The sequence below is a fragment of the Equus asinus genome, chromosome 14 (assembly GCF_041296235.1).
Source record: "Equus asinus isolate D_3611 breed Donkey chromosome 14, EquAss-T2T_v2, whole genome shotgun sequence".
Classification (NCBI taxonomy): Eukaryota; Metazoa; Chordata; class Mammalia; order Perissodactyla; family Equidae; genus Equus; species Equus asinus.
In genome coordinates, this window is record NC_091803.1 from 33,004,023 (window position 1) to 33,028,153 (window position 24,131).

At 48.2% G+C, this 24,131-nt stretch overlaps 1 protein-coding gene across 10 annotated transcripts in view; it reads right to left on the reverse strand.

Annotated features, from left to right (window-relative positions):
- Nucleotides 1–2,027: 2,027 nt before the first annotated feature.
- The window catches only part of VWA3A (von Willebrand factor A domain containing 3A), a 55,703-nt gene continuing 33,599 nt past the window's right edge, over nt 2,028–24,131 (reverse strand). For 6 of the 10 annotated variants that reach the window (XM_070484773.1, XM_070484772.1, XM_070484776.1 and 3 more), the window contains 17 exons: nt 21,927–22,001; nt 21,568–21,712; nt 20,927–21,122; nt 18,549–18,619; nt 15,997–16,149; nt 14,458–14,548; nt 13,634–13,744; nt 12,977–13,074; nt 11,973–12,110; nt 10,906–11,014; nt 7,799–7,943; nt 6,654–6,798; nt 6,091–6,242; nt 5,154–5,277; nt 3,432–3,529; nt 3,180–3,245; nt 2,028–2,854 (listed from right to left, as the gene is read on the reverse strand). In XM_070484773.1, the coding sequence (XP_070340874.1) occupies nt 3,194–3,245; nt 3,432–3,529; nt 5,154–5,277; nt 6,091–6,242; nt 6,654–6,798; nt 7,799–7,943; nt 10,906–11,014; nt 11,973–12,110; nt 12,977–13,074; nt 13,634–13,744; nt 14,458–14,548; nt 15,997–16,149; nt 18,549–18,619; nt 20,927–21,122; nt 21,568–21,712; nt 21,927–22,001 (1,903 nt within the window). In that variant the 3' untranslated portion in view covers nt 2,028–2,854; nt 3,180–3,193. Of the gene's footprint in view, nt 2,855–3,179; nt 3,246–3,431; nt 3,530–5,153; nt 5,278–6,090; nt 6,243–6,653; nt 6,799–7,798; nt 7,944–10,905; nt 11,015–11,972; nt 12,111–12,976; nt 13,075–13,633; nt 13,745–14,457; nt 14,549–15,996; nt 16,150–18,548; nt 18,620–20,926; nt 21,123–21,567; nt 21,713–21,926; nt 22,002–24,131 lie in introns of those variants that run through there. The other 4 variants (XM_070484774.1, XR_011494267.1, XR_011494266.1 and 1 more) reach the window with 4 other exon arrangements.

Genomic DNA, 24,131 nt, shown 5'->3' on the forward strand with positions numbered 1-24,131 from the left:
GAGAGATGAAAGGGGCTCAGAGTGTGGTGGGAAAAGGCCATGGGGTAAGCGCTGGGTTTAAATCTTGGCTCTGCCACTTTCTTGCCGTGTCTTTTTGGGCAGCTACAAGCCTCAGTTTCCTCATCCATAAACGGGAGCTGTTGTGTACTTCACAGTTGTGATGTTTTGAGGCTTGTGGCTAACAAGGTGTATGCAAAATGCCGAGTATGGTGCCTGCCAGTTGGTACTCAACCAATGGCAGCTGTTATCATCATTGTGTGAGAGGCTGGGATTCAGACCCAGGTCCTGTGCTTTGCCGCTTCACAAACCATGTCTCTGGTCCATCCTTCCATTCACAAAGACCAGCCTCTTCCCCTCCCACCAGCAGGGCCGGAGAACTCATACTCCCCAGGCCCAGCCGGCTCATGTTGCCTTAGAAGAAGCATGGTTTACAACTGTTATGAGTTGAATTATGTCCCCCACAAATTCCTATGTTGACGTCCTAAGCCACTACCTCAGAATGTGACCTTAGTTGGAAATAGAGTCATAGAGGATGTAATTAAAGTCACACTACAGTAGGGCCCTAATCCAATATGACTGGTGTCCTCGTAAAAAGGGGAAATTTGGATATAGACATGCGCACACGGAGAACATCATGTGAAGACTGGAGTTATGTGCCACAAGCCAAGGAGCTACTAGAAGACTGGAGAGGGGCTGGAACAGATCCTTCCTACCACCTCCAGAGGGAGCATGGCCCTGCCCATACCTTGATCTCAGACTTTCAGCCTCCGGGACCCGAGACAATAAATTTCTGTTGTTTCAACCACTCAGTTTGTGGTACTTTGTTACGACACCCCTAGAAAAGCAATACAACCACCACGGGCCATTTTCTCTGTGTTTATAGAAGTGATGCAGAAGGGTAGCTGCCCAAGACAGTGATCAGACTGAGAACCACTGTGGCAGGGGCTGTGGTCACTGCTGCCTCCCTGGGCCCAGCAGGGAGCCTGGCCAAAGCCAGGGCTCATCAAGCCTTAGTAAACCATATTTTTTTAGCAGCTTGATTCTTTGCTTATGTAAACATCAATGTCACCACCACCCGGATCAAGATATAGAACATTTCCAGCATGCAAGAGGCCCACTATGTGCCCACCTGCCACATAAGGTAACCACTATTCTGGCCTCTTTTGCTAGTGAGTTTTGCCTGTTCTTGAACTTCATATAAATGGAATTACACAGTGTGTACTCTTTTGTGTCTGGTTTCTTTTGCTCAATATTGTTCATAAGATTGATGAATCTTGTTGATATAACTGTAGTTCATTCTTTTTTTTCTGGGGGTGGTGTGGAAGATGGGCCCTAAGCTAACATCTGTGCCAATCTTCCTCTATTTTGTATGTGGGATGCTGCCACAGTATGGCTTGATGAGTGGTGTGTAGGTCCACGCCTGGGGTCTGAACCTGTGAACCCAGGGCTGCCGAAATGGAGCGTGAGAACTTAACCACTATGCCACCGGGCTAGCCCCTACTTCATTCTTTGTTAATTGACGTGTAGTATTCCACTGTACAAATGTATCACAATTTATTTGTCCATTCTACCATTGATGGATAGTAAAGCAGTTTACAATTTTTATGAATTGGCTCTTATGAATAAAGCTACTCTAAACATTCTTGTATATGTCTTTTGTCGAACATATGCACTCATTTCTCTTGGACTGGATTTGCTGGCATAGAGTGAGCATGTGTTTTACTTTAGTAGAAATTGCCGAACAGTTTTCCAAAGTGGTTGGAAGAATTTAAACTGGCCCACCCTGACCCCAGCAATGTATGAGAGTTCTGATTGCTCTGTATCTTGATAGCATCTGTCTTTTTATTTTTACCATTCTGGTGGGTATGCAGTAGTATCTCATTGTGGTTTTAATTTGCCTTTCACTGATGGGTAAGGCTGCTGAGCCCCTTTTCATATACCTATCGCCCATTTGTACCTGTGTGAGGCTTGTCCATTCTTAAAAATTAGGATGTCTTTTTCTTATTGATTTGAGTTCTTCATATATTCTGGATATGAGTCTTTTAATTAAGTTTTATCACACAAAAAATTTACACACATATGAACCAATGATCGCTTAAGTTTAAAAGTCATTTTGATCCTAATTAAATAAAAGCAACTTTTCCTGTCTTAGAAAATGACCCCAGATGACATAAGACATGACATATTCATTTCATAAGTCCACAGTGGGGCTGGCCCAGCAGATCCAGCCTGATTTTCACATGCTTGAGCAGGGTATTTGCTCTGGACGGGGCTCCAGAGCAGACTGCAGTTCACTTTGGGTGAGCTGGGGTGGGGGTGGGGCATGAGGCTCACTTGTTTCTTCTTCCTCCAAGATGGGCTGATGGTGAATCTGCATCGCTCCCATGGACCAGGGTGGTGGGGAAGCTCAGAGCAAGGGGACCAGGGTAGAGACAACCCCATCTGGCTGGTTCCAGAGCTGAGGTCCCACAACTAAGCTGCATGCTGTTTCCTACATGTCTGCTACACAGCAGGTTCTGGGGACACAGAGGTGGTCAGGATACCAGCCTTATCTTGAGGAAGCTCACAGTCAAGGAGAAGAGTTAGACAAAGGAACAAGGAAGCCTGATATGGAGCACTGTCATAAGTGCTAAGTGTCACCTCTGTAAAGAGGGATATATGGTCAGGGCGCCATGGGAGGACGGCTGGAGGCCCCCAGCTCCTGGTGGTCCCAGGGTCATCTTCACAGTGTAGCTGATGCCATCTGAGCTGTGCCTTGGCGGGTGAGCAGGAGTCACCAGGCAGAAGGTGGCAAGAAGCACATTCCAAGCATGGGGCTCAGAGCAGGACTTCCCAGCGAGTGACAATCCTGTGACTGGAGTGTAGGGCATGTTGGGGTCAGGGCGGGAAGGTTAGGGTAGACCCAGGGATGGCAGAGACTTTCCTCCTTCAGCTTCCAGGGCGCCCTGGTGCCGGAATCATGTTTGCTGTGGATGATCTGTGGCTTACAGCCTTCCAGGGTACCTGGCTCTCAGGGTCAGTGTGAGCCTAGTGACTGCTTCTTTGCAGGCTGGGCTTTCTGTTTAGAGGAATCATTATTTCTGATCCCTCCGCATAGTTACCACTATCCACAGAACAGAGCATGCTGCCTGACCCTTGGTGGGCACTCAAAAGTTGGGGAGTCCATCCCCTCCCCTTACCTGAGAACGCTTCTCTAAAAAAGAGCCACCTTTGGTTCTGTGTTGGTTTTCTTCTGGAGTTGGGACCTAGTGGACAGGAGGTGAAGGAAGATGTCCCCTCGATGCCCAGATTTCTGAGCCTCGTGGGGAGAAGTAGGGCAGGAGGACATTGAATAAGGGTGCCATGACCATGGTGGGCCCAGTCTTGCTGGGGTTCAGGGTCTGGGTGTGCTGGAGCCACGGCAGGTGGGAGGAGCTGCTTGAAGGGCATACCTGAAGGACTGGGCCTGCCAGAGGAAGCTTCTGGCCTTGGCGATCTCCTGGGCCAATCTCCTTAAATCATCTCCCTCAAATAGTGGCAACGTGGGGTCCTTGAAAAGGAGAAATGAGCCTGAAGTTAGGTCCATTAAATGACAGGATGGGACCTGAAAACTCAAAATCTCAGGAGAAGACTTTTAGAGCTAATTAAATGCAGCCTCCCCCGCAGGGCAGGAAATCTTATGGGCCTCAGCTTGCGTGTCTCCAGGGACAAGGAGCTCACCACCTGTCGAGGCTGTCATTCTGCCACTGGGACACTTTGAAATAAGAAGTCTGAGAGTCAGTGCAGGCAGGGGGCAGTGGCAAACCAGGATGGCCTCTGGACTTCACTGAAGTCAGCCCCTCTCTGCCCAGTAGAACAGAAGTGGTATATGCTCCTTCTCTCTCTATTATTCAACAAAATCTGTTCAGCTCTTTCTCTATTTCTTCTAGTAAAACAGAGCTTCACAGGCATGCTTTTTTCTTACGCCAACCAATGAAATTCCAGAGTCTGGCCTTAAAACCACAAATTCTCATAATTTGCAAGAGCATCTACGAAAATGATGAGGCCATCCCTTCTCCTTGGCAGTAGCAGAATGATCCCGTTCTGCATCCACAAACTAGTCAAAGAATCTGATTTGATAAGATACTAAACTGAGAACCTTCACAACATCGTCAAGTTCGTTTTCCTGTGCTGTACGGATGATCGTGAGTAACTGTTACTTTCACTTGTTCTGTTCTCTGATTTATTTGTAATATTTGTCCCTAGAAGAGTTACTTGAACAAAGAAGTCACGCAAAGCACTCGACTTCCAAAATCATGCCATGTGCTGTGGCAGTAATCGTTAACCTCCAAAAAAGAAATCTGGAATTCTGGTTGGTTGTCTTATTTGATAATTTGCTGCCCTCACCACACTCCTGAAAGGTATAAATATGTACATAATTTTTCCATCAGATCAGAAGAGGATCGTTGGTACTTTCCTCTTATCTCACGTGTATGATGGAACCTATGACTTTACTCAATTTATTACTTAACAGACCATTTGAATATCTGTGTTTCAATGAATTGAACACAGGGAGAGAGAAATATGCAGGAATTAAACAAAGAGGTTGAGAGCATGGGTGGCTGGGCTCCGGCTTTACCATCTACCCCGACTTTAGGTATATTCCTAAACCTTGCTGAGTCTGTTAATCATCTGGTGAATGAGTACAGCAATGGTTGGAGGATTAAAAGAGAGGTTCTGGGGGCCGGCCCCATGGCCTAGTGGTTAATTTGGGCATGCTCCAGTTCAGCGGCTAAGGTTTGGTTCCTAGGCAAGGATCTACATCCCTCATTGGTGGCCATGCTGTGAGTGACCCACATACAAAATAGAGGAAGATTGGCACAGATGTTAGCTCAGGGTGAATCTTCCTCAGCAAAAAAAAAAAAGAGAGGTCCTATATAAAGCAACCAATCTGCACATGGTAAGTGCCCAATGAACGTAAACTGTTCTATCATTAAATATCAACACCCCCAAACACTGCTTCCCCTAACCTGGAAGAGAGTCAGTCTACAAGGAGAGCAGCAGGGAAACACGACCCTTTTCAAAAGTTGATGCTTTGACGAGAGAAGCAGAGAGATCTTTTTAGTTAGAAGGAAAAAGCCATGCCTGTTGTCATTTTATGGAGCCATTTCAACAGACCTCACTCAGGCACCTACCCTCTCATCCACGGAGCCCTTGGTCAGCAGGCCGTGAATTCTGACGAGCGTGTCCTCCCCAGCAGGGCAGTGGTAGCGGCCCCCGGTGAGGGAGGCCAGACGTCTCAGGAAGTTAGCCGCTGCCCTGGGGGGAGGAAGAGAGGGCTGCTACAGCCAGGCCCACCGACTGCCCAGGCTCCCTGTGCACCCCCAGCCCGTGGGGAACTCAAGTCTGTGGGGCAAAGGCCCTTGGCCCCCGAGACTGTGCCACTGAGGCCACATCAGCAGCACCAAGCCCACTCTCCTACCCAGTTTACGGGCAGCGGCTGCTGCCTGCAGTGGGTTCACCGTTAGTGTCGCCATTTAGACTGGACTCCCTGAAGGCCCACAGCCAGCACACTCCACCTCCATTTCTTAACTGGACATCTGTCCAGTGCCTGCTCTGCATGAGGCCTGGCAGAAACACAGTGTGCCCTTTATGGAGCTCATGCTTTAGACAGAGAGAGAAAATACACACCAGAGGAAACACTTTTGCCAATTATATTAAAGTTTTTTTCTGAAAGAGGCTAAATCTCTCTTGTCTAACACATGTTCTTCTATGGCGACCGTTCATAAAAATAACCATACACTGCTACTTTAAACGTTTTCCCCCTAAACATTCATAAATGTGCTCCCAAGAAAGATCAGGAGGGAAAACGCAACACGTGACTGGGGGAACCCGTGCAAATCCGTTTCCTGCTGGAGAAAGTAGGAGAGCGGGTCCTCGGATGGGTGAGTTGGGGTGGAGGGGGGCTCTCACTCTGTGGCAATCCCTGCCCAGGCCGTCCTAATTTTTGACTGACCGGCTTGGGCCCGGAAGAGATCAGCGTCTGAGGGGCACCCCAGGGTGAGGCGATTGCCCCTCAGACGTGTGGCCATGGAAGAGGAATATGACTCAGGCTGGCTCCTCACTGCCCACCTGTCTGAGCAGCTCAGGGAAATGGTGTGCACCTTCACGTCTCTGTTCTCCTGGAGTCTCTGGACTTCACTCAGAATAAGGCTGCAGCTTGTGTCTGGCTTCCCATCGGTCAGGAGGTACAATCCTTCCACATCTGGAAAACTGAAAGCTTTCTGAAAGAGCATGGGAAGGTAGTCTAGCTCAAGGATAGGCACTAACCAGGAAGGGCAAAAACCAGTTGGCTGCTGTCCCCAAGGAAAACGTGTCTGATCGGATCCCACTGACTTGTCTGTTAAGACACAGACCAAGGAAACTGCTGAGGTTTAGGAGAAAGAGCGTGGCCCACCTCCTAGCTGGTTACCTTCAAGCAATTCACTTAACCTCTCTGAGCCTCTGTGTCCTCATCTATGAAGTGAGAACAATGAGAATCCCTTTCTCTTTGGCTTGTTGGGAAGAGGAAATGAAGTAACACTCAGTAAATTCTAAAGTGTTCTTTGTGAAGTCTAAAGCATCGTGTAATATCAGTATAGGGGGTGATGGTATTTCTGTTTTGCTGTGGGGTTGGGCTCAACGGTGGAACTTGCCAGTAGTGCTTCCAAGACTGAGGTGCTCCCCTGAGCATGCAGGTGGGTCACCCACTGCATAGCTTCGTGACATGCCACATCTGTGGTCTCCACCAGAGTGTCCTGCCATAGTTGTAGGCCCTCTGCAAAGCTGAGCAGGTTGAAACTGGGGAGGGGAGAGAAGAGGTGGGGGGCAGAGAAGGGGAGAAAGCGATTGGTTGGAAGGCGCCCGTCTATCTGAATTCGGGTGAAGTAACCTCCGTGAGGACTGTTCATGCCTGTCAGTGGAGACCCCTCCAGTGAGCCCTGTGGCCCTCGGGGAGAGGGCTGTGGACCACCTGAGCATGAGAAGTACACGTTGAAGATTCTAGATGCAGACAGAAAGAGATTTAAATCCAACCGCAGCCACTTATTGGTTATGTGATTGTGGGCAAGTTATTTAATCTCGCTGAGTCTACTTTCCTCTTCTGAAAAATGGGGCTAATAATAGCAATATCTCATAGGGTCACTGTGAGGATTGACATCATGCATGGAAAGTGCCCAATAAATGTTTACTCTTTTTAATATAAGACAAGAATGAGTCCAAACCCAGGACCGGAGTCTCCTGCCGTCCTCTTAGGGTCAACACTTCTGGGCAGAGAGAACAGACAACCCAACCCCCCCAAACCCTCCTTGAACTAAAAAATCAAGTTGCAGGCCAGCCCTGGTGGCCTAGTGGTTGAGTTCAGCATGCTCCACTTTGGCAGCCCAGGTTTGGTTCCCGGGTGCAGATCTACACCACTCATCAGTGTGGCATACTGTGGCAGTGGCTCACATACAAAAAAAAAAGAGGAAGATTGGCAACAGATGTTAGCTCAGGGCGAATCTTCCTCAGAAAAAAAAAAAAAAAAAAATCAAGTTCAGCTGAAATCCACAATTCAAGACCATATGGTGCTTCCCTTGATCTACTTGCAGTTGTCCCTGGGCCTGAGATAGATTTCTAAAAACTACTTTACTTCTGCAGCAGAATGCAGTGTTCTTTCCTTCTCAAATAACTATTCAGAAGAGCATTTCTGAAACCTGTGGGCCCTTTGGAACTGTGAGGAGGGGGTGCCCTTGGCCAGGGAAGCCCCAGGAACTACCCACTGACATTCCTGACCCCACCCACCCCTACTCCTGCCTCTTACCTATCGCAGTGCTTCCGCAGCTGCTCCCAGATCAGCAGAATCAGCTCCGTCTTCACCTGCTGCAGGTAGGGGCCCATGGACCCCGATGTGTCCAGCAGGATGCACACTTTGCTCTCCAAAATGGTGCCAAACAGTCGTCGGCTCCCTGATCCAAGGTGGGTGGGGACAGAGGCAGGGAAGGAGTGAGGGGTCGCCCCTCCGTTGGTTTCCCTCACTGTAGCTATCAAATGTAAGGTCTTGCAACACTTGCTGCCTGACTGATCATTGATCAGAACTCAACCCACTGGGAGATGGCCTTGGTGGTGATGTTGGAGGAGTCAACTGTCCAAGGGCAGAGTCAGTTGGTGGTCTGGGCTTTGGGAGATCAAAGTCTTGGCTGTGGCTTTGTCTGTGATGATGAGCACAAGTGGCTATACCACCCTGGGCTCGAGTTTCCTTGTCCCTAAAGTTAAGTGATTGGACTACATGATGTCACAGTGTTCTTTGGGTCTGGAAAAGATGTTACAGAGCATGGAGTCCATCAGTTGTTCAACAGAAGTCAAAGGGCATCCACTATGTGCTCAGCACTGTGCAAAGTACAATGGTGAATGAGAGGGTCCCTGGCCTCATGAAGCTGACAGGGCAGGGAATCAGATGTTAAACAAACAGTCACAACTCTGCTGAGAGTTATGGCAAAGGGTTAAGGGAGTACAGATGGGGAGAATGTGACTCAGATGGATATCGGGTGGGGAGCACATAAGCTATGACTGAAGGATGAGCAGCAGCTAGTCAAGGAAAGAGGTGGGGTGTGGAGGTGAGGGAAAGGCTCTGAGTTGGGAGAGCAGAACATGGCATTCTTGAGGGAAGGGAAGAAAGCCAACATGGAAATTAAAAGACTGGAATGGAGAGACCCACAGGGAGAGGGACAATGGATAAAGCTGGAGAGGTTATTGAAAGATTTGTGATTCATTCCACGGAGAAACAGAGAGGGCCAGGGGCTTGCCCAGGGTCACACAACTTGGCAAGGACAGCCAAGATTCATACCCAGGTCCTCTGATCCACACTTTAGTCAGACAGTCACTAACCCCGGCCCTTCTGGCTCCACAAGGCTAAATGGAGGTAACACAGGTAAAGGTGGCCAAACAGAAGGTGACGTGTCCAATGTTCTTGAATCACACCTTGGGGACCTCGTTGGAGGAAGTAGTATTAAAAATGGAAAAACTGCTACAAAATGGACCCACTGCCCCCCAGGAAAGGGTGGGCTGAATTGGCTGCATCCACTGCCCAGGAATCTTTCAGGACTCATCCAGGGTATTCTCTGGCAATGCTCATGTCAACATCAGGACAAGAGGGGAGCCATCCTGAAACATGGGGGACATTCCATAACGAGAGCCAGCCAGGCAGTTGGCCAGTGGAGGGACCTCCAACCACAAATGGCCAGCTGATTACCTTAGGAATCAGAAGATGGAAACACTGCAAGCCGCCGAGCCCTGTCATCTTTACCTGTCCAATCTTTCTAACTCTGCCCATTTTGTCCATCTCCTTCATCACTGCCCTTTTCCAGCCAGCCCAGTCTTTCACCTGGGCTACGAGTGGGTTGCCTTGATTCCACTCCATCCCCTCAACAATTTATTTTCCATGCGGCAACCAGAAGGATTATTGCCGATGCTAACTTGATCATTTTCCTCTTATTTAAAATTTCTTAGTGGCTTCCCATTGCTCTTAGGATAAAGGACAAAGTCCGGGCCATGGCCTCATCTTTCTGCACGGTCTCAACTTTTACTCCACCTCCCTCTCAGCCACACCGGCTTCCTTTCAATCTGTACTCAGCATCCTCTCCTGCTCAGCGCCTCAGTCATGCAGGTCTTTCCTCTCTGCCCAGGTAACATCCACTCATCCTTCAGATCTCAGCTGAAGTATCACCTTCTCAGGGTGGCCCTCGTGGTCTTCCTGTGCAGGTCCATTGCCCCTCTCAGAGGCTTTCACTGCACCATGCCTGTCTCCTCCCTGCACCTGTCACAGTTGCGACATTAGACTTGTTTGTGAGACACTTTGGTTAACGTCTGTCTCCTCTCAGACCATATGCTCCATAAGCTTGGGTCCATGTTGGGTGTTGCCTTCCGCCATCTCCCCAGGACCCAGTGGGAGGGCTACACTTATAATGAATGAGTGAGTGAATCAGTGAAGCATCCTCTGGGTAGTTTTGCAGTATTAGATGGTGTGGGGGTGTGTGCCCTTATGTGAGGTGGGGAATTTGACTCGGTCTTCAAAAGGAGTAGCTGCCTCTCTGGTCTTCACACTCTTCTCAGCGGTAAATGGGAATTGGGGATGGGAGAGGCACACGATCTCTTTGGTCTACCTCAGCCTCTGACCTGATAACTACACCTGGAGCTTGCAGCCCCCTCCAGAGGCTTTGGAAAGTGGCAGTCATTGCTATACCCCACTGCCCATGGACTGTTTATACCAGGTTCTACTGCAGCGGATTGGAACTAATCGATTTGCACAGGAACGCAAGTGGCCCACACAGGGATCTCAATAAAAGGTTCCTGCCCTCCTCCCTCCTATTGTCCCAAGAACCCACCAGGTCCCAAAGCCTAAACACCCTCTCAACCAGTTCTAGCTGTCTTTCTGGGCTCTAAGACTGGATGCTGAGACCAACTCCTCTTGATGCTTAGCCCGCCCTTTTCTGGGATGTGAGCCTGGCTCTCCTCAGCCAGCCTTGTCCATTAGCCTCTTCCAGAGGGGCCTTGGTGCTCTTTGTAAAGAACAACGGGGGACTTCTTCTCTGTCAGGCCCCTCTCCCATCTCTACCTTCATGGGCCAGTTCTATGGGACCCAATCAATATTAAATTGAGCCTCTTGAGGTGTGGAAGATGGCCTTGCAAAGCAAGCCTGGACAGGCATGGGTTCTCTCTAGTGCTCTCTGGCCTGAGCTCCACCTCTCTGTCAGCCAGCACCTTGCCTGACCTCCGAACCCAGAAGTCATGGTTGGATGACCCTCCTGGCCTCATCCCTGACCTGCCAGGTTATGAGTGCCTAGCCTGGGAGGGACTGATCCTGGGGTCCCTGGGGTTGACCTTCAACTTCCCCTCACGTCCCCCAACCCTCCAGCACAGCAGCAGGCTCACCAGACAATAGCCACTGCAGCCTCTGGACATAGCGCCGTATCACCTTCTCCAGGTGCGTGATGTACGCTTCCAATTCCCTGGGTGTCCACTGGATGTGTCTCACTGTCCCCTGGAGTAAGGCAAGAGAAGGCAAATTTCCCCCCATCAGCTATGTCTTCATATCCCCAACATCCCCCAAAATAGTTTAGTCCACTGTGGTTCATAATTTTGCAAACATTGTCAACCATACATTTTTGTTTGTTTGTTTAAAAGCTTCTTTTGTGAAACTACTAGATTTATGGTTCTAGGAAAGTGTAGGGGAATTGGGATGATGGTTTTATGGCAAATACGGTAATTATAATAATGAAAGATATAGGATCTCTAAATTTTAAAATAGAAAATCCTTAGTGGTAGGATGAGAGGTCCATAAATTTCAAACTAAAAGATGAGCTCGGATGGAGAGGGGGCAGCATGAGAAAACTCCCGTAAAATTCTTCTGGTGGATAATTTTGAATTCGGTGGCTTTTAGCTTTATAGTTTCCCCTAATGTGATAATGTTTTATAAAAGGGCAAGGAGAGAAAATGGAGTGTTTTTTAAAAAGCATGATTAGATTTTCCTTTGTACTAAATTTACTTGTTCCAGTGTCAAAGCAATGAAAAAATATTACCTCAAAACTAGAAAATAGAGACAAGGACCCCCTCCCCTCCTGTCATAACCCCTGCTCCCCACCATCCTAACAGAACCATCATCAGTATGGTGGTACAGAGTTTTTATGGGTGAGCACGTCAGCCCCTGCCCTATGTTCCCAGCACTTGTTTCTCATCCTCACTCCAATGAGCCCCTCTAACCCTCGAGTGTGGTCTCAGGCACTCTGAGAGGCTGACTTCTCTTCCAAGGGGATTCTGCATCTCCTATGCCCTGAGGGCAGTCCCCCTTTGGGGGAGTGGGGTTCACAGAAGCAGGAATAGAAGCCATGGTGCATACATTCACATGGAGCTCTCCCCAACACACTCTGCCATTTGTGCCCAAGAAGAGGCAGGAGTTGGGAGGGAAACAAACAAACAAATAAATAAAAATCATGACTTACGTTGATCTCTACACTGGGGAAGACACTGCAGTATTTGGCTGATGCTGACCTCTGTGCTGACTTTTGATGAGAGCATTTGGGACCGATGTATCTGGAGATCTCCATCTTCAGCTTTTTTAGCCCATAATTTGCTACCCACTTTAGAATAAATGAAAGAACTATTATCTTGGTTAATTCAGGCTTAATTCAATGATTGACTCATCTTCTAAATCCTCAAATTTGAACTCTGTCTCAGTTTTGAAACGTGGGGATCCTAGGTCCTCACTGAGCATCCAACATATAGAGATTCCTTCTCCTGTGCTGGGGAGAGATGAACTAGAAATATGGGGAACAGGCAACTAAATGTATGGAGCATCTACTACTCCATAGTCTTGTGGACACTGTGGCTTCCCCAATATCCATTTCAACCCTCTCCCACAAAATTTGAGTGGAAAGCACTGATTGGTCTAAAGTTCAGACTCTAAACCAATTAGGATAATCTCAGTCTCTTTGTCACAATGAGAGATACAAGAACGGGCAGGCTCAAAGCACTCAGAGCATAGCATCCAGGATTGGCCCAATCAGAACCAAGCTCAGATTTTTACTGAATGGTCGTGGGAAGAAATATGTCCTATCTTCTGGACAGGAACAAGAAAGGGGGTTTCTGTTGCTTACAACTGAAAGGATCTGACACCACTAAGTACTTTACACAAAATATGCTTCAATTAATCATCATCCTATTAATAGGTACAACTGTCTTCATTTTATAAACAAAAACACTGAGATTGAGTGTAGCAAAGTGACTTGCCCGACATCACCCAGCTGGGAAGTGGCAGACCAGACCCAGCTAGGAAGCGGCAGGTTTCGAATGTAGGTCTATTTAACCCTTTCACCATCTGCCACTTTAAGCAGTCATTCTAAGGAGGTTTGTCCTCACTTCCAAGTATGCTCACGCTCCTAGAAATAATGGTTGGTGGAAGGAATTATTGCCTGAGGGGCATGTGCTCATGCCGACAACTTAATACCTCTTGGCTTGAGCAGACTGTATTCTTTCTGGGCAACTCAATAGAAGAGCTAGTCCTTCTTACTCCCCTTCCTTGAGGGTACTTCTTGTACACTGAGCCTGTGAGAAACAGAATAAGGTTACCTTGTGCACCTCTCTTCTCCTCCCCTCCCTCCACTGCTCCCTTTTTCATGTCAATTTCTCTGTCATTCAAGTCAGTCGTAAAATTCCTTAAGTGCAATTTGCTGAGAGGTAGAAAGGGAGGCTATTAGAAGGACCAGGTAAAGCATGCTGGGACCTCCTTCTCCACACCTCGATGAATTGTTACTGGGATCTAGCATTTGGCAGCAACCCATCAGGCTGGCCTGGGGGACTCATCTACACGCCCTTCCCAATCAGCCTCAGAGATGAGGACACACCCCTGGTGAATGGAGCGAGAGTGCTATATTCAGAGACCTTTGGAAATCTTATCTTTAATATTGATTTTTCTCCTCTTGGCAGTGTCAAGACTGCAATTCCACTTCCCTGGACTGGGAGACCTGAGTGGCTTGAGGATGGGCCTGCGGTGGAGGCACTGCTGCCCATGTCCTGGAGGGGTCTGCTTCCCACAAAACCTGCTGACCTTACGGTTCTCACAGGGCGAGAGGCTGTCCAGACATTTGTGTAACCCCCAACTTACCCACATTATTCCCTGTCTCTGTATAAAACAGCAAGAGAGACGTCTCTGCCTCCCTCGATTTGGTCTTCCTCCTCCGTTCGGCGGTCCCTTCTCTCTTTGGCTGAGCTGCAGCTGGAGGACATTTGGCCTGTTGGCTGGAGGAGCCTCATTGGTTCATGTGGTGAAGCTGTCCAGCTTGGCTTAGAGACTTAATTTTAGCTGTGCTCTGCCCTCAAAATGGGGTTCCCAGATGGCTTTGAGGTCCTTTGGGACTCCCCCAGGTCCTCTGGCCTCACCTGGATCATTAAGAGCTAGGGCTGCCATTTAACGAGTCCTGATATTTACCAGGTGTGGTACTCAGTGCTTTCCGTACCCTGTCTCATTTGATCCCGCAGTTCCCCAGTTTACCGATGAGGCGGGCGGGACTCAGACTCAGCAAAATAGAGCAAAGATTCCACCCAGGTCTTGCTGACTCCAGAACTCCGCTCTGAACCACTCTGCTATGTCTTTGACATTAGAAGTAAGATACATCCACGGTCTCAGGTTCTATGAGCTGAGAACGTTCATAAAAATACTGATGCCCTATCGTGACCAGCTGGCCCTGGTCCTTTTCCTCAGCCCGTTTGAGCCTGAATTTCTTCATCAGTAAAATGAGGAACTTATAGATTACCTGCCACGTAGGATTGATTGTTATATGCTTTAAATAGGACGGTCTTAGCAGAAGGGCTGGCGCACGATCAAGACCCGTGATCATTGGTCATTTTAGTGACTATCATTATGAATACGTGTCTCAGCCATGCCTGTCCACCCCACCACCCGCCAGCCCGACCACAGCCACGACTTACCTGGTGGGATGCCTGGCTGGTCGCTGGGTGGGCGCCATATCAGAGCTCTCAGCGGGGGACTCTTCTCTCTGTCAGGGCCACCTTTAATGCTCTAGAAAACAGGCAGTCTTTCCCGTCAGTGGTCTGTTCTCTGTGGCAGGCTGTACCCAATCACCCCAGTCTCAATCTGTCAATTAGGGACCTTTGCAGGGAGGGGCTCTGGGAGTAGACTCCTCAGATATGTTTGCCTCATCTCCTATGGCAGATTCAGAGGAGACTCTGGGTTTTGAGGTGAAAAAGTATGTGTGTGTATATGTGTGCGTGTGTGTGTGTGTGTGTGTAATGAGAGAGAGAAAGAGAGAGAGAGCTAGGACAGCTGTGGGATTTGCCAGAACTTTCTGCATCAGTTACCCACCCCATTCCTACTGGACTGGGATTTCTGGGCCTCTAGCGTGATAAGCAACCATTCAGGTAACTTCTGTGCCCGTTTGGCACCTCAGTTTTAAGGGCGGGGTTCCTCCACTGGGCACAACCAGAATGTGGTGGTGGTTAAACAAAGTTATGCAGGGCCCTGGACCAGCTGAGGAGACCTCCGGGTGAGCTGCTGTGAAAAAGGTTGGTTGCTGCTGCTCCAGGGAGCCCCGGGCCCTGGTTTCAGGAAGCCCATGAGAGGCCTTGGTGCAGCCTAAGCCCCCTCACACTGAATCAGCTCAGGAACCCCTGAAGGCCCACGAGGCAGACCCCCAGGTTCTGGGGTTTCACCTCAGAATTTGGGAAGGGAGCAGAGGGCGATGTCTCTGGGCCGGCTTCTGAAACTTTGTGTTCTTTGAATGAGGGCAGTGCCTGTGTGTGGACAGAATCTCCTGGAAATGCAGCCTCTGGGATGGGAGTAAGCTACACACTGTCTGGGTGGATTTCCTCATTCGGAAACATGCGCTGTGTTCACAATGCGCTGTCAGTTAGTGAAAGACTGAAGAGCTCATGGGTTTCAACGCCCCTTCTGCTCACAAGCACTGTGGAGGCTGGGATCTCCCCCAGGCACACCCCTAGAGGCCCCTTCTGATTGCTGGAAGTGGGTATTTTGTGCAGGACAGGGTTGACAGGCTGTGAATGGGGATAAGCCCCAGCAGGCACAAGGCCACCCTCAGGCTCCTATCAGACCCCTGCTAAGCCTGGGGCAGCAGCAGCAACAGCCCATTAGATACCCAAATACCCTAACTCCTTTGCCCCTGAGAGACCCTCCAGCATAAGCCCTCGTGCCTTACAGCCACGGTGGGTGTCAATTCCTTGGAGTCCCTAGCACCACAAAGCTGGGATAGGCAGGCAGAGCCGAAGGTGGGGTGGCGTGGGGAGCCAGAGCTGCCCCCAAAGCTGAGAAGGTCCCCGAGCAGAGTTCCTTCCCTGGAGGCACCCAGGGACACGCACCACTGAAGACCCTGCCCCCACCCCTGCTGGCCCTGGGTCTGGAGGTCTGACCCAGGGCACTTCAAGATCCAGGAAATACCAAGAGACAAGGTGGAAACAAAATCCTCTGTGTGTTATTAGGGAGGGGAGTCAAACCATTCTGGCCACTGAGGGGGCTGTGGGTTTGGAAGGACAGAGTTTCTTGGGCTGACTTCTTTGCTTGAGCATCTTTGACTTTTCTTTCGGGAGGGCTGCACTTTCCAGTTCTTTCCTGGACTGGTTCTTCAGGGAGGACACTAGTAAGGCACACTGCAACGGGATTCAGAGGGTTAGCAGCACCCCAAATGTGGGGTGCCTCCAAGCAGGGGACAGAGACACACACATACACACCAGGCGGAAAGACTTGGGCCACTGGGGCCACTGGACTCCTCTTTGTGTCCTTAGAATGCCTCCTGGGGCTGAGAGCACTGCGGATCAATCCTATTAATAAGCACCATGTATGGAGGGCCTGGGATGCACCAGGCACTGGGCCAGCTAATGCCTAAAACCCTTATGCCAACAGGATATGCCAACTATGCCAGTAGGGCAAGTGCTATCTTATCCCCAATTTACAGATGAGGAAACCAAAGCTCTGTGAGTTTAAGGGACTTGCCCAAGGCCACACTATCAGTATGTAAAGGACCTTTGATTCCAACCCAGGTGGGTCTGGTTCCAAAGCCAGTGCTCTTTCCATATGTGGACCCAGCATCCACATACGCCAGTAGGGTCAGCATGTGCCCAGGGCTGACTCCAGATGCTGGCATATGACTCCAGATGATGGCAATAGTGGCGTAATACTTAGTTCCTTTTGCCTACACATTTCTCAACTGCCTGAAGGGTTCTCTAGTAATTATTCTCAATCAAAGCACTAGAAGACACCACTGGAATGTAAATAACATCCTAGGAAGAGTGGATTAAACCATTATTGCCCATTAACACCTCGTGACTGAGTTTCTCGGATGAGGGAGCACCTGAGGAGAAGGGCCCCTTTCAGGCAGGGCAGTTGAGGAATCTCTAGGGAGCCCCAGATCTGCCAGGCTGTGGCCTGCCTCCTAGAGCTCACAATGTAGTTGGGGAGATAAGTTGTCCTGCAAATGGTGATAATTAAAATGTGAGTCAGGCTGAGTCTCCTTCACAGGCTCCTCCCCACTCCCCGCCTTGACCATGGCCACCTGCAGGCTCTCTGTTCATCCCCATGGCTTGAACTCCCCATGTCTCTATCTCCAGCCCTTATCTTTTTCCACCTGCCTGAAGGATACCTCCACTTGTTATTCACAGGCCCCACAAACTCACCTTTGTTCTAGGCCCACCCTCCCTGCACCCCCGACGGGATCCTCCTCGTGTTTTCCCTTAGTCAATGGCACCATTGTTCACCAGGTCCCCCAGTGAGGAACCTGAGAGTTACTCTGGGATCTCTTCTCCCCCACCCCATACATTCAATCAGCCACAAGTTTGGTCAATTCTTCCTTAAATGTTCTCATGTCCGTTCCCTTATTTCCAGTCTCATTGCTCCTGATATGATCTGGCCCTTCTCTGCCTCTCTAATCTCACCTTGAACTTTCAACTCTCTTGTCTGAGGAAATAAAACTTCAGTGAGCCTTGAAAAATGAGGGGCAATCCATGGATGACCTGGGAGGGGAAGGGCAGGCAGAGCTAACAGCAGCTGCAAAGGCCCTGAGTTTAGGGATGAGCTTGATGTGCTCAAGGAACTCAAAGGAGACCAGAATGTACAGCACACAGATCTAAAGCCAATGACTTACAGGAAACTCCCATGTTTCACCTGAACCCTTGGGTGTCAGTGGATCAGGACGTGAGGAGGAAGCTGATGTGGGATGAGCCATGTCCCCCAAAAAGATATCTTGAAGTCCAAACCCCTGGTATCTGTGAATGTGACCTCACTAGGAAATAGGGTCTTTGCAGATGTAATTAAGATGTAAGTTAATGAGGTCATACTGGAGAAGGGTGGGACCTTAATCCAATATGACTGGTGTCCCTAGAAGAGGAGAAGTGAGACAGACACACACTGAGGGAGGAGAGCCATGTGACAATGGAGGCAGAGATTGGAGTAGTGCTCTCTCTCCTTGATCAAACTTTAGTAAGACACCTCTTAACCCTCTTCTCCTCTAGGCCTCAACATTGGTCTTCTGAACCCAGTTTTAGCAAAGAATCCTGCTAAGTCAAGGGTGAGAACGCCCCACCCTTGATATTTGAGTCCTTGGCCTGCCTTTAGCAAGAACCCCCCCCCACCCTTGATATTTAGTCAAGTTCCTGTTAGTACTTTTCCATCCCATGACCCTCGAACTCTGCTCTTTGGCTATAAATCCCCAGCTATCTTTGCTGTATTTGGAGTTGAGTTCCCTCTCTCTCCTCTATGGCAGTAGTATTGAGTAAAATCTTCCTTGACATTTTTAACAAGCATCCAGTATAACCTTTTTCTTTAACACCAGCCACCACCAGAAGCTAGGAAGAGGTGAGGAAGGATTCCACCCAGAGCCTTCAGAGGGAGCACGGCCCCTCTGACACCTTGGCCTCCGACTTCTAGCCTCGGGAACTGTCAGAGAATAACTGTCTGTGGTTTTAAGCCACCCAGTTTGTGGTACTTTGTATGGCAGCCCTAGGACATGAATACTGGAAGCCAGTAGAGTAATGCGCCCACACCTAAGGCGTACCTTTTGGGAGTAGTTGAGAGCCTTTTCCATCTCAGACATGATGGCATTGATGTCATCGCTTTCGTAAATGCCTGGAAACAAAGCATATCGTGAGTGTGGGGAAGGGATATAGATTCTGGCAAGTGTCTATATCTGAACACACGAGGGCCATGTGGAGGTGACCTGAGCCTGAGGGGCAGGGTGGGGTCTTAATGAGTTGAGCTGACCAGCCTCCACCCCTACACTGTCCATTAGTGAAGGGGATGGGCAGTTACAGTGAGGTTACCAACAGTGGGGCTGGCCCTGGGACCTAGCGCCCTGGCATCCGGCCAAGAGCTCTCACCCGTAGGAAGAGTAGGTCAGGAATAAAAGTCTTGCTATTCCAGTGAATAAAAAGACCCACCTGGGAGTTATTTGAAGTAGTTAATGTATGTAGTGAATACTGATGACTTATTTGAGAGGGACTAGAGTATAACAGCTAAGACTCTGAAGTTGGCCTGCCTGGGTTCAGCTCTTGGTTCCACCACTTACTAACTGTGTTTTGGGGCTCTGTATCCCAACTTCTCCATCTGTAAAATGGGAATAAAAATAACCTACTTCATGGGGTTACTGTGAGGAGCGAATCATAATATACAGCCACACGCTGCATAACGACGTTTTGGTCAATAACAGACCGTATACATGACGGTGGTCCCATAAGATTAGTACCATATAGTCTAGGCGTGTGGTAGGCTATGCCATCGAGGTTTGTGTAAGTGCACTCTATCATGTCCACACAACGACGAAATCACCTAATGACACACTTCTCAGCACGTATCCCCGTCGTTAACTGAAGCATGACTACATGTAAAATGCTTAGAACCGTGTCTGACATGTAACAGCTGTTCTATAAATGTTTGCTGATATTAGTAATAATCACCAATAATAACTTAAATGTATATACCCAGCACTCTTCATGGAAAGAGCTGGGAAACAGGGCCAACAATTTCCACACCAGCTATGCCACTAACTTTGTAACCACAGGCACCTCAAGTCCCTGGGAGTCATTTCCTCATCTGTACATCTCAGAGGTTGGAATGCACTAGTGTGTCCCAAGCCTGGACCACTTCTGTATCACTGTCACCATTTTGTCTTATCTAAACCATACCTCCTAAACCATTATTGGCTTAATTTATATTTTTAATCAATTCATTTTCATTTACTTAAAAGTATATATATATTTTAACTGAGATATAATTGACATATTACATTATATTAGTTTCAGGTGTACAACATAAAGATTTGATATTTGTATATACTGCAAAATAACCACCTGAATAAGTCTAGTTAACATCCTTAAAAGTATATTTAAAAAAGAAAATTTATGTCACTGCTGGCAATGGAAAGCTGGCATTTTTCTAAAAAATGTAAAAACAAACATAGAACTCTTTATGGGAAGCGAAAAATCTTTTGCTCTGCCCTCCTAGATTCTCCAGCTGGGCCTTGGAAATTAAACTGACAAATGACAGATTAACAAGAGAAAATCAGAGTTCATTAACGTGGGCGGCACACATACACACGGGAGAAACTCAGTGATGAGTAACTCACAAGAGTGGTTAGAACTTGGGGCTTATATAGCATCTTAACAAAGAACAATGCATTTGTAGAGAAGTGACAAGACAAAGAAAGGGGGTTAGGCATTCAAGGGTGGCAACTGTGGGAAGGCAAATACACAGGGAGAACTAATGGAAGATAGGGGTTGTTCTATTAAGGTTTGTTATGCAGATCCCTCTTGGTAAGAGTCTAGAATTGTCTTCGTGATTCAGAGTCTAAGAGTCATCCTCCTCTTCCTTTACAAATGGAAATTTATGTCCTGCTTTTAGGGCTAGAGAGCTTTTTTGGTATCTGCTCTTTCTCAATCGTCTTCAGCTCAAAATAATCTTTATGCGAAAGTGGTATATTTTGGGGTAGTATATTCTGATCCTCTACAACTATCACAATAAGAAAATTTGTTGCTCCATGTTCCCCACACAACCGTCTTTCCAACCACCTGTTGTGAACATTTCACCTTTTGGGAAACAGTAAACTAAGGGCACTTGAGGGCCCTTTTCAGCTCTGACACTCTAAAGTATTTTAAAATAGTTTTACTTTTTTTTCTTTTTTACTTTAAGAAAATTGTAGTAAATATACATAACATAAAATTAACCATTTTTAAGTGTACAGTTCAGCGGCATTAAGCACATTCACATTGCTGTGCAACCATCATCACCATCCATCTCCAGAAGAGTAGTTTTACATTTTCAAATGTGACTTTCACATGCCCCTTTGCTGGAATACATTTAAGACATAGGGAGCCATGTTGGTACTGAGACAACTGTCTGGGAAGAAAGACGTGGAGAAACCTGCCAACATTCACATACCTGTGTCTCCAAACCAGTGGAAGCGGCCGCCAGCAGCCCGGGTGACATCCCGGTAGGCAGCAGCAGTGTCAGTGCGGCTGGCATAGCAGGCAGGGGGCGTGGTGTCCATCTGTGGCTCACCCACGTAGAAGAGACATATGTGCAGCTGGAGGTCGCAGCCTCCACAGGCCTCGGCCACGTAGGCCCTGAGCGTGGGCTGCGAGGGACAGAGCAGGAGGGGCCCACAGCTGAGAGCTCTTGAAGCTGCTGGTCTCAGCTCAGTTCATCCTAATCATCTTTCTTGAGGGCCTACTATACGCCTGGTCTTTACTTGGCTTGGAGGACAGAAAGATGAGCGAGACTGGGTCACAGTTTCTCTTAGTGTCTTAATAGGGTATGGCCAGGGAGCTGTACTCAAGAACCTGGTTACTCCGGGTGTGGTCTGTAGACCAAGGCCATCCCCTGGGAGCTTGTTAGAAATGTAGACTCTCAGGCCCCAGGCCAGACCTTCTGAACCAGGATCTGCTTTGAACAACATCCCCAGAGGATTCTTCTGCACGTTAAACTCTAGTTTGGAAAATCATGCTGGAGAAACCCGTTGCTGGGCATCTTCTTAGGGGAGGCTGTGGGGTCACGAAGGTTAAGGGATGTGGCCTACCCACCATGTCCTGGTCAGGCACGCCCCCCGTGAAGAGGTAGATGCCCTGCGATTGGTGTTTGTCTTTGTCCTTGAAGTCCACTTCCACAGCCTTCCGCAGGGCGCTGAGGACGTTCCTGCTGCCCCGACACTGCAGGGTCAGGGCCCACCTGGGAGGCAGGGAGGGCCATGCTGAGGGAGGCCAGTTGCGAGGCCCGGAGGGGAGGGAAGGAACGGAAGGCAGTTGTTTTCCCATTCATGCCCTCGTCTGTTGGAGGACAGGGATTCTAGAAAGCTACTTCCTGATGGAGAGGGGAGCAGAGAAAATAGCACCTCTGAGGCTGCCCTCAGACACAGCAGGTGCAATCTCTGTCCATCACCTACCGCCAGGCGCTTTGTAAGTTGTCATGGCTCACGGCAACCATCTCAGGCTTCCAGCTTTCAATGGTGCTTCCAAACCTTGGAGGGAAGGAAAGAGGCTTGTTCTTAGGCAGGAGGTATAGGTCCACTCTGCGCCCTGGCTCTTTGGGCTCCCCAGGCTTTTAGGTGGGCAAAATTCTGATTATACTCCCAAAACATTAGGATGCCACTGGCCTGGGACAGTCACGAGATTTCCTTGCCAGTCATGACATGTCCCAGAACATTCACGGTGAGGGCAGAGCTGGGGGTCTCAATCAAGAGACAGAGCCAGGACCAGCTTCGGCCAGACTTCCCTCCTGACAAGTTAAGGGTAGCTCGTGTTGTCTCCCTTTTCTCTGTGAACTGCCCCACCCACCAAGAAGGGAGCCATTTCTCCCTGTTTAAACTCCCCTGGCACTGATTCATCCTCACAACACATGTCACTCTCTATCTCTACTATAGATCGTTCTAAAAATATACATCATCTCATCTTTCCTATGAGACAAAATTTAAATCCTTGGGAAGAGAATTTATCCCCTCTATCAAGGAGAGGATGTCCCCTTTCTGGTTCAAGACTGATTCCTCCACCTGGGCTGTTGACTTCACTGTCGCCAACCTCTTCTGAGACCTTGCCCCGGAGTTACTTCTCGCTTCCTCATTTACCTTTCTGCGTGTTTAAGCCTCTCCACACTTAAAAATAACTTCATCCTTCCACCAGGGTCCTCTACTAGCTACTTCTCTCTCTTTCCCCTTATGGAGAAGCTCCCTGGAAAACCAGCGTCCCACCAGCTCCTTATCTTCTACTTCCTCCTCAACCCTCTGCAGTCGAGCTTCCACCCTGGGAGGTTCTCTGGCAAATATTAATTATGACTTCCTTTCCCCCTCCCATGGAAATGGCTCTAGTATTGCTAGATAATAAATCCTCTAATATGATTTGATGACAACCCTAACAATATCCAGAGAGTGAAGATTCCTCCAGTTTTATTCCCCAGAAAAAATTTTCTGTTAACTTTTGCTCTATAGTCCTTTGGATTAAAAAAAATGCATAGGTCAATGTATATTTACAGAAATGGAATTATACAATATATACTATTTGTAATCTTCTTGTTTTCTTTCATTTGGTCTTATTGAGGGCATTTTTCTAAATGCACCCTCGTAAATCTCATTCTTTTGAATGGTTGCATGGTATCCCACTGTCAGGTTGTTTTGCCAATTTCCTCTTGATGGTCACACAATTTGTTTGCAGGTATATCTACTATTAGAATTCTGTGTTGAACATCTCTGCGCAGTTATCTTTGCACACTCATCTTAGTGTTTCCTTCAGATAATTCACAAAGATTTAATTAAAGGAACAAAGAATATACACTTAAAAAATTTAATACAAGGGCTATACCAAATTACACTTCCACCGACACTTTCCAAGAGCACCTTTTCATCATATCATCACCAGCACTGGGCATTATCAATCTTTGAAATATTTGACAAACTGAATTGCAAAACAATTCTCTCTTGTTTTCCTATCAGTGAGCTCTATTGCCAAATTCAATGGATTCCTTCCTTCTTGCTTCTGCAGGATCAAACTCTGTCTCTTTCTAAGATGCTTCTCCCCTTGGCTTCCCAATACCCTCCTCTCCCGGTTTCCCTCCTCCTTCTCCGGCTGTTCCTCTCTTGTGTTCCCCTGCCCCACCCTCCAAACGTCAGTACCTTCATGCAAGTTCTGTCTTGGTTGTCTTCACATCTCCACAGGTGCAACTCATGCTCTCCCATGTTTTCAACCATATAACCAAAATGCTGATGGCCCACAAACCTGTGTTTCCTGGCTAGAACCCCTCACTGGAGCTCCTAACAAGAGAATCTCCAAACTCTTGCGAATCTCAAACTCTACACGTTTAGACCCATCTTCCACTTCTTAAATCTGCTCCACCTGGCACATCTTTGCTTCTCCATCCCTTATCCCCTACAGCCCAAAAATGACTACGTTCTGTAGCTTCTAACTCCCAGCACCTCTCCCCACATCGCTTTCTTCCATGCCCTTAGCCGTGGCTCAAGCCCCCTCTACACTACTGCAGACTATTGCAGTAGCCTCGCTGGTCTCCCTTCCTCCAGTATTTCACCCTTCAATTCGCCCTTTATCTTATTGCTCAAGCATTTCAAGATTATTACCTTGCTTAAAATCCTTTAATGCCTACA